Source organism: Lepisma saccharinum, chromosome 28 (genome assembly GCF_977018435.1).
Source record: "Lepisma saccharinum chromosome 28, izLepSacc3.1, whole genome shotgun sequence".
Lineage (NCBI taxonomy): Eukaryota > Metazoa > Arthropoda > Insecta > Zygentoma > Lepismatidae > Lepisma > Lepisma saccharinum.
In genome coordinates, this window is record NC_139256.1 from 41157806 (window position 1) to 41168391 (window position 10586).

General features: G+C 33.4%; 1 protein-coding gene across 1 annotated transcript; it reads left to right on the forward strand.

Annotated features, from left to right (window-relative positions):
- Window positions 1–6493: 6493 nt before the first annotated feature.
- LOC145980910 (zinc finger BED domain-containing protein 4-like) lies at window positions 6494–7624 on the forward strand. The gene has a single exon (XM_083113994.1). The coding sequence runs from the start codon at window positions 6494–6496 to the stop codon at window positions 7622–7624; it is 1131 nt and encodes a 376-aa protein (XP_082970120.1).
- The last annotated feature ends 2962 nt before the right edge of the window (window positions 7625–10586 follow it).

The following is a 10586-nucleotide window of genomic DNA, read 5'->3' on the forward strand; positions in this document are numbered from 1 at the left end:
CATTACGTTATAAAAGACGGTGGTTTCACACGCTAGACAGAATACTGTCTCCGAATCTCGACTCGGCTCTGATGCCAGACAGAGAGAATGAATTAATATTCCGCGCAGGTAGAGGAGAAAGGAATTTGGGGAGTGTGCGTTCAAGGTCAAATGACGTCACAACGTCAGAACAAACAAAGAACCCAATTGACCAATCAGAGATCGCGTCTGAAGGTTTTCAGAACCGGTTTTTTCAAGGTTAACCAGTACGCAAGAACAGGAGTACGCAATGCCGTAGGGCAGGGGAGGGATTCAACCAGACAACAAAGGATGTCTGAGAATGCGCAGCAAGGGTCAAATCTCTGAAGCTATGCGTCGCTTGTAGAACCGGTTTCCGCCGCCAATTAATATTCCGCTCAGGGTTGCCCTAAGGCACAGGACGCTTTAGCGAGGTTTTTGGATACCCAATTAGATTGGAGCGAGAACTTTACTTTGAACAAGGAGAACGAAGCGTAGGGGTTTATTATATGTACTAGGAAGAAGGGAGACCTATCAGGGACTGGGCCTACAGTTTTCACTATTTGCTTTTATCACGGGGTAACAAACCTAGGACCCTTTGATTATTGATTTAGGTAGTAAATTTATGTTACTGTGTGCTATTTAACATAACATTGAGTTTATTTTTTTTACCAAACTTTGACTTTATGTCAAATCTTTTACAAGTTTTTATGTATTTTTAACCTAAATAACACTATTTGTACTATTCAGGCAACATTTTTTATTAAATGTTGGACTCACAAAGATATTTTTTCAACTTTTAACTTATTATTTTACAACTTGATATTAATTTTTTTACAAAAATAACACTATTTGTACTATTCAGGAAAGACTTTTAGTTACATTTTCGACACACTAAGTGTGTGTTCTCAACTTATATCTGTTTATTAGGCTTATTAGACTCAAATAACACAATTTCAGCTGTTCAGGCAAGATTTTCTATTAAATTTTGGACTCACAAAAAGACATTTTCTAAACTTTTAACTTATTATTTTACAACTTTATGTTCAGTTTTTACCAAAATAACACTATTTATACTATTCAGCCAACATTTTTTCATTAATTTTGGATTCACAAAGACATTTTTTCAACTTTTAACTTATTATTTTACAACTTTATGTTAATTGTTACCAAAATAACACTATTTATACTATTCAGGCAACATTTTTTCATTAAATTTTGGATTCACAAAGACATTTTTTCAACTTTTAACTTATTATTTTACAATTTTATACCTATTTTTAACCTAAATAACACTATTTGTACTATTCAGGCAACATTTTTTATTAAATGTTGGACTCACAAAGACATTTTTTCAACTTTTAACTTATTATTTTACAACTTGATATTAATTTTTTACAAAAATAACACTATTTGTACTATTCAGGAAATACTTTTAGTTACATTTTCGACACACTAAGTGTGTGTTCTCAACTTCTATCTGTTTATTAGGCTTATTAGACTCAAATAACACAATTTCAGCTGTTCAGGCAAGATTTTCTATTAAATTTTGGACTCACAAAAAGACATTTTCTAAACTTTTAACTTATTATTTTACAACTTTATGTTAAGTTTTTACCAAAATAACACTATTTATACTATTCAGCCAACATTTTTTATTAAATTTTGGACTCACAAAGATATTTTTACAACTTTTTAACTTATTATTTTACAATTTTATACCTATTTTTAACCTAAATAACACTATTTATACTATTAAGGAAAGATTTTTAGCTATATTTTCGACACACAAAGTGTGTGTTCTCAAGTTTTATCTGTTTATTCCACAAGTTTAGGCTTATTTTTACCAAAATAACACAATTCAATCTGTTCAGGAAAGACATTTAGTTGAATTTTCAACACACTAAGTGTGTGTTCTCAACTTCATCCAGAAAGAGAAATCAATAGTCACACCCATAGCACAGTTTAAAAGAACTACATGGCTGAAACCTTAGAGAAACATAAAACTGCAAACACAATATATCTAGATTCTTCCAAGTCATAGGATAGAGTAAAAAACATGGCTTCCTTATGGACAAACTCAACAAAATAGGAATAAAATAGACAAGCAATCCTTTTTTCAGTAGAAAATTCCAATTACTCAAGTAAGCTACATCATACGTAGTACATAAGAAGAGCAAATTAACATCATCAGCAGTAAACCATCATGCAACTTCTACCTGCTGAAACAACTAAGTGAGTATAATTTATCAGAAAAATGCCTACATTTCAGCCTAATTTACCTCTACATTAATAATACTACCAGAATACTAAGGCTTCAAAAGTGAACACTAAAGTATAGGGCATCTTGCAAGGGATTATTACTCCCTACATCTACAAGTCAATAACAATTATTCTAAATACTACGAACTTGGACAAAATATAGTCAAATACACAACACACGAAGGAAAATAATTACAAGTAAAACAGCAGACACTCAATATCTCAAAACAATCAGGTAAAAATATTCTACAACAAACTGCCTCATAACATAAAACTGTTAAGTCCCCAAAACATATACAAATACAATCAATAAAAACTACTTGAAATGGGAAAACTGTCTACAGTCTCACAAAGTTGATGTGAAATAGCAGCAAAACTTAGAAGCATGCACAGTCAATAGTGCTCAATTTGCATACAGTTCACATGCAAACTCTCATGAAAAGGTTCAAAACAGTCTCCCAGCTCTGTTCTCATCTATACATGGACAACAAAATCCTGCAACAAATTCAATTACGATAGGAGACGGTCCCGGTATTTGAACCCGCGATATGTAAGATTATTAATTAGTACTATGCAATTATTTCATTACGTTATAAAAGACGGTGGTTTCACACGCTAGACAGAATACTGTCTCCGAATCTCGACTCGGCTCTGATGCCAGACAGAGAGAATGAATTAATATTCCGCGCAGGTAGAGGAGAAAGGAATTTGGGGAGTGTGCGTTCAAGGTCAAATGACGTCACAACGTCAGAACAAACAAAGAACCCAATTGACCAATCAGAGATCGCGTCTGAAGGTTTTCAGAACCGGTTTTTTCAAGGTTAACCAGTACGCAAGAACAGGAGTACGCAATGCCGTAGGGCAGGGGAGGGATTCAACCAGACAACAAAGGATGTCTGAGAATGCGCAGCAAGGGTCAAATCTCTGAAGCTATGCGTCGCTTGTAGAACCGGTTTCCGCCGCCAATTAATATTCCGCTCAGGGTTGCCCTAAGGCACAGGACGCTTTAGCGAGGTTTTTGGATACCCAATTAGATTGGAGCGAGAACTTTACTTTGAACAAGGAGAACGAAGCGTAGGGGTTTATTATATGTACTAGGAAGAAGGGAGACCTATCAGGGACTGGGCCTACAGTTTTCACTATTTGCTTTTATCACGGGGTAACAAACCTAGGACCCTTTGATTATTGATTTAGGTAGTAAATTTATGTTACTGTGTGCTATTTAACATAACATTGAGTTTATTTTTTTTACCAAACTTTGACTTTATGTCAAATCTTTTACAAGTTTTTATGTATTTTTAACCTAAATAACACTATTTGTACTATTCAGGCAACATTTTTTATTAAATGTTGGACTCACAAAGATATTTTTTCAACTTTTAACTTATTATTTTACAACTTGATATTAATTTTTTTACAAAAATAACACTATTTGTACTATTCAGGAAAGACTTTTAGTTACATTTTCGACACACTAAGTGTGTGTTCTCAACTTATATCTGTTTATTAGGCTTATTAGACTCAAATAACACAATTTCAGCTGTTCAGGCAAGATTTTCTATTAAATTTTGGACTCACAAAAAGACATTTTCTAAACTTTTAACTTATTATTTTACAACTTTATGTTCAGTTTTTACCAAAATAACACTATTTATACTATTCAGCCAACATTTTTTCATTAATTTTGGATTCACAAAGACATTTTTTCAACTTTTAACTTATTATTTTACAACTTTATGTTAATTGTTACCAAAATAACACTATTTATACTATTCAGGCAACATTTTTTCATTAAATTTTGGATTCACAAAGACATTTTTTCAACTTTTAACTTATTATTTTACAATTTTATACCTATTTTTAACCTAAATAACACTATTTGTACTATTCAGGCAACATTTTTTATTAAATGTTGGACTCACAAAGACATTTTTTCAACTTTTAACTTATTATTTTACAACTTGATATTAATTTTTTACAAAAATAACACTATTTGTACTATTCAGGAAATACTTTTAGTTACATTTTCGACACACTAAGTGTGTGTTCTCAACTTCTATCTGTTTATTAGGCTTATTAGACTCAAATAACACAATTTCAGCTGTTCAGGCAAGATTTTCTATTAAATTTTGGACTCACAAAAAGACATTTTCTAAACTTTTAACTTATTATTTTACAACTTTATGTTAAGTTTTTACCAAAATAACACTATTTATACTATTCAGCCAACATTTTTTATTAAATTTTGGACTCACAAAGATATTTTTACAACTTTTTAACTTATTATTTTACAATTTTATACCTATTTTTAACCTAAATAACACTATTTATACTATTAAGGAAAGATTTTTAGCTATATTTTCGACACACAAAGTGTGTGTTCTCAAGTTTTATCTGTTTATTCCACAAGTTTAGGCTTATTTTTACCAAAATAACACAATTCAATCTGTTCAGGAAAGACATTTAGTTGAATTTTCAACACACTAAGTGTGTGTTCTCAACTTCTATCTGTTTATTAGGCTTATTATTACTCAAATAACACAATTTCAGCTGTTCAGGCAACATTTTTTATTAAATTCTGGACTCACAAAAAGACATTTTCTAAACTTTTAACTTATTATTTTACAACTTTATGTTAATTTTTTACCAAAATAACACTATTTATACTATTCAGGCAACATTTTTTATTAAATTTTGGACTCACAAAGTGTGTGTTCTCAACTTTTATCTGTTTATTTCACAAGTTTATTCTAATATTTACTCAAATAACACGATTTGAACGTGTTTTTTATTACATTTTGGACACACACACACACACACACACACATACACATACACACACAGAGAGAGAGAGAGAGAGAGAGAGAGAGAGAGAGAGAGAGAGAGAGAGAGAGAGAGAGAGAGAGAGAGAGATTTTTTTCCAAGTTTACAGGATTATTCTCCACGTTTACTCAAATAACACAATTCAAATGTGTTTTGAATTAAATTTTGTACACACGAAGTGTGTTTCGTCAAGTTTTACCCTTTATTTTTTCAATTTTATGCTTATTTTACCAAAGTAAGACCTCTTAGTCTATTCAAGAAAGAGTTTTCAATTATATTTTGGATGCAAAAGTATGTTTTGGCAAGTTCTACCCTTTTATTTTACAAGTTTAGGCTTATTATTACTCAAATAACAACGAAAGTTTGTTTATTTTAGAGTTTGCTGAGTATTTTGTTACTGTTGTACTAGGTAAAAGTTTTCTAAATATATCAGATAGGGCTCTGTATATTTTTGTTTTTGCTATTTTGGAGATGATGCGATCAGCACCACTCTTCAACTGCTTTTTTATCTTATGTACCCTAATATTATTTTGAGGCTTAGTGAATTCTAGAGCCTATTTATGCAGGAGAGAGGGCTTGAAAATTTTGATCTCAGATAACCCACAACTATTTGTCAGAGTATTTTAAAGGATATTTTATACTTATTATGGGCCACTAGAATATCTAAGCTTGCTTAATTTTAATGCCTGTAACGCTGTTATTGTATTTCTAGCTAAGGCTTACTGGATAAAGTACACGAAATGTTTAACATTTCGACTATTTGCCAAATTTTTTGTGTAACGAAAATTATTGTGTGTCTATAAAGACTGAAATCCTTTACCGAGGGGTCCACAACTGGACGCTTACCAACATTGTTTCTTTTCTTTTTAAATATAACCATTTATCAATATATTGACAATTCACAGGACAGACGAAGCTTCACACACGACTGACTATATGAACCATAGGTCCATTTGCTAAACTTTTTTCTATGCTAGAAGAATAATTTAGCTATAGCCTTTTTCAAGGTATTTTTGAAGTATTACTGGTGTTTGGGTGCATCAACACTTGGGTTATTTCCATTTGGTTTATTATACGAGGCTAGTTAATTGAAGAATTAGAGCCAAGATATATTTGCCTAGCAGGGAGAACTTGCTACCAATATTCTTCCTTCACTATACGAAACTACAAAGAGAGAAATTCAGAACTCGCTGCACCAAACTTCATTTGTTTCCATTACAACAGACATTTGACTTCAAGGAATACAGTCTCCTTCATTACAGTAACTGCACACCATTTTAATGAAAATCAAGGCAAATTGGAGTATTTTGTGCTTACAACGAAACAACTTAATGAGAGTCACACAAGTGAATATTTAGCTCAACAAATCCTATTAGTTCTGAATGAGTGGCATATCAAAGACAAAGTTACTATGATTGTAACGGACGGAGGTTCCAATATTACCGCGGCTGTTAGGAAACTGAACATTGAAAATATCCATTGCGTAGCTCACAGATTGAATTTAGCTGTAGAACGTGCTATTGTAAGTAGTGAAGATCTGAAAAATATCTTGAAGAATTGCCGCTCTATAGTGGCTCATTTTAAATCCAGTGTTGTAGCTGCCGACAAGTTAAGACTTCTACAATTCCAGTTAGGATGTAAGGAACTTAAAGTGAAACAAGACGTTCCAACCAGGTGGAACTCAAGTTTAATTATGATGGAGAGACTCATAGAAATTAAAGAACCACTTTCTGCTGCTTTGGGGTCATTGCCTCGAAGTCCTTCACCTTTAAATTCTGATCAGTGGGAGATCATCATGGAATGTGTTCAGCTGCTCAAACCGTTAGAAATAATGACCAGAGAAGTTTCTGCGGAAAACTATCCCACAATATCTAAGATAATACCTCTGGTTAATGGCATGCTCCATCAAATTAACCACACTAACACAAAAACAAACGTAGGGGAAAAACTAAAAGATAGTTTAGTTGAACAAATCAACATCAGGCTCGGAAAGGTAGAAGAAGTGAAGACTATAGCACGTTCTGCCTTACTGGACCCTCGATTCAAGAAAGCAGTATTCAGCAGCGAAACAAATTTAAATCTTGCTATTGAAGGACTGACCGAAGAGCTCAACACAATATTTAGTGAAGATGGAATTGTGGAGCAGATTGAAGAATCTTCACCTGAAATAGAAACAGCTTCGGAAACTTTGGACCTGTGGAACTTTTTGGATTCTAAAGTAACCCAAATGGAAAACTTAACAGAACCTGCTGCAGGTGCAAGGGTCATGGTTCAACAGTACTTTGACAAGCCCTACCAAAGCCGGAAAAGTTGTCCTGGACTATTTTGGAAGAGACATAAGGAATCACTGCCTCATCTGTACAAACTTGCTACCAAATATCTAAGCATCCCAGCGACATCAGTGGCTTCTGAGAGAGTGTTTTCAAAAGCTGGACAGATAATTTCAGAAAGAAGAAATAGACTTAAACCCAGCAATGTAGACATACTGGTGTTTCTAAATGGTAACAGGGGGGAGAGAAAAATGTTAAGTGTTGATGACTGAGAAAAATGTGTTGGTAATTAAAGCGTGTGTAGATGTTCTGTTATAAATTCTAATCAACTCTCAACTTATAATAATGGAGAAGAAAAATGCCATTGACTGACATTCAAATATGTAATGTAAGTATTTTTTTTTTCATTTCAAGGATTTATTTCATGTAGTTTTATGATCAGGAGTGTAATTGATACTAATATAAACTCGATAAAGTATGAGCCCCCCTCAGGCAGATTTGGCTACACTTAAACCTAGCTCAAGATGTGCATATGAGCTTATTGCTCAAGTGTAGTACTCTGTCTAATCCAAGATTTTTGTAAAAATGCCCTCGGGGAATTTCCCGTGAAAGTATGAGCCCCCCTCAGGCAGATTTGGCTACACTTATAAAAGGCACTTCTGTGAGATTGTTGTCCATAAGCTTGTTAAAAATATGGCCCTCTTGATATTGTTTTGGATACACTTAAAACTAAGCCAAGATGCTCATAAGAGCCACCCACCCACACCCACCCACACCCACCTACACCCACACATATTTACTTCCGGTCCACTTCCGGTTTACCCACACCTACACCTACCCACACCTACACCTACCTACACCCACACTTACCTACACCCACACTCACCTACACCTACTTACACCCACACTCACCTACACTCACCTACACCTACCCACACATACACATACACACACACACACACACACACGCATATACAAAGTATACAAAGCGCACTGCTGAACCCAACTGATATTTTTTATTAAGTATAGAGTTTTGATTTGAAACCCAAGAAATTTTATATAATAAACCAACAACAAAAATACCAAAGCCAAACATATTTACACACTAAGTATACACACTAAGTATACAAAGCACACTGCTGAACCCAACTGATATTTTTTATTAAGCATAGAATTTTGATTTGAACCCCAAGAAATTTTATATAATAAACCAACAACAAAAATACTAAAGCCAAACATATTTACACACTAAGTATGTACACTAGGTATACAAAGCATACTGCTGAACCCAACTGATATTTTTTATTAAGCATAGAGTTTTGATTTGAATCCCAAGAAATTTTATATAATAAACCAACAACAAAAATACCAAAGCCAAACATATTTACACACTAAGTATATACACTAGGTATACAAAGCATACTGCTGAAGCCAACTGATATTTTTTATTAAGCATAGAATTTTGATTTGAACCCCAAGAAATTTTATATAATAAACCAACAACAAAAATACCAAAGCCAAATATATTTACACACTAAGTATACACACTAAGTATACAAAGCACACTGCTGAACCCAACTGATATTTTTTATTAAGCATAGAATTTTGATTTGAACCCCAAGAAATTTTATATAATAAACCAACAACAAAAATGCCAAATCAAAAATATTGTAATCAATGCAATAAGAATATATCCAGCCCCAATTGGGCTAAGCATCAAAAGAATTGTAATCCAGACAAATGCAGAACACCCACAAAAATATGCCCTAAATGCCATAGAAAATATAGCATGGAATATTTCACATATAAACATATAGATACTTGTTCTGCACAGTCATCAACATTGCCCCCCCAACCATCTACATCTGGTCTGAAAAGGAAGTTTGATACACCTGTTAATGCTAGACCGGCAAAGCAGCCACGCTATGAACCCATCCATAGCAGTTTTGCTGGCCAACATAGGGATTACCGGTTTGTATCAGAGCAAAAATGTGGTATTAAGAATTTTTTGAACAGTATAAATCCTGATGTGCAGGCAATTCTAAATGCACAAAATGGCTCTTATAAGCTGTCCCTCAAATTGTTTACACAATATAAGAAACCAAATGGCACAAAATTTACACAGCCCCACATAACAGAAACTGTAGCTATATATTCAAATATAAATTCAGACAAAATAATAAGCAGTTTGATAGATCAATTGAATATTAAACACTCTGAATTTGCAGCAAAAGAGTCAGGATGGAGCCTATGCGGATCTCCACACAAGCTCTATGTTAATATTTCTGAATTCAACCCATTACAAGGATCTACATATCTGCCATTACCTGCCAATATTAAAAACAAAAGAGCCGTGGTTAACATAGAAAATAATGATGAGAAATGCTATCTGTGGTGTATTTTAGCTGTTTTGTATCCAGTTTTAAGGAATCCTCAGAGAATAACTTATTATAAACAACATGAACATGATTTTGATGATGCAATGAAGGGCTTAGAATATCCAATGTCTGTTCAGAATATTGATAAATTTGAAAAAGGGGCCAGGGATATCAATGGTAAACAATTATCTATTAATGTTTTTATTTGTTCTACTGGCCGTGGCAATTGCTTGATAGCACCTCTCAGAATCAGTACACTTGATGATGATTCTACTGTTCCGATTGATCTGCTCTTAACACCATTACACTCTGATACACAGTCTTGAAGCTTTAGTAAGAAAACAAATAGACAAATTTAATACAATATTCAAGTTGTGCCGAAGATGTTTAACTGTATTTGATGGTCAAAAAATGGTGAATGGGGTTCGTGAAAAAAATGCAGAAATTGCTAAAAACAAGTTAATTGAGCATCTGAAATACTGTGGCAACCATAAACCTGTTCATATGGTGATGCCTAATCCAAATGAAAATGCCAAATTCAAAAAATTTGAAGCCTTGTTGGAACACCCAGCATATATAGTCTGTGATTTTGAATCAAATCTCAAACCCCTTGCATTCTGCAGCCCAGATCCTGATGAATCTTCAATTACATCATACCAGTTACATGAACCTTCTAGTTTTTATTATGTGATTGTACAGGATGGTGTTGTTAGTAAAGAATATTTATACATGGGAGCAGATGCCATCAAAGAATTTGCACATAGAATAGAAAATGAGTGCCATGGCATAGCATCTAATGTCTTATTAAAATCAAAACCCATGTTGCCTTTAACAAAGGATCAGATTGAAGATTTCA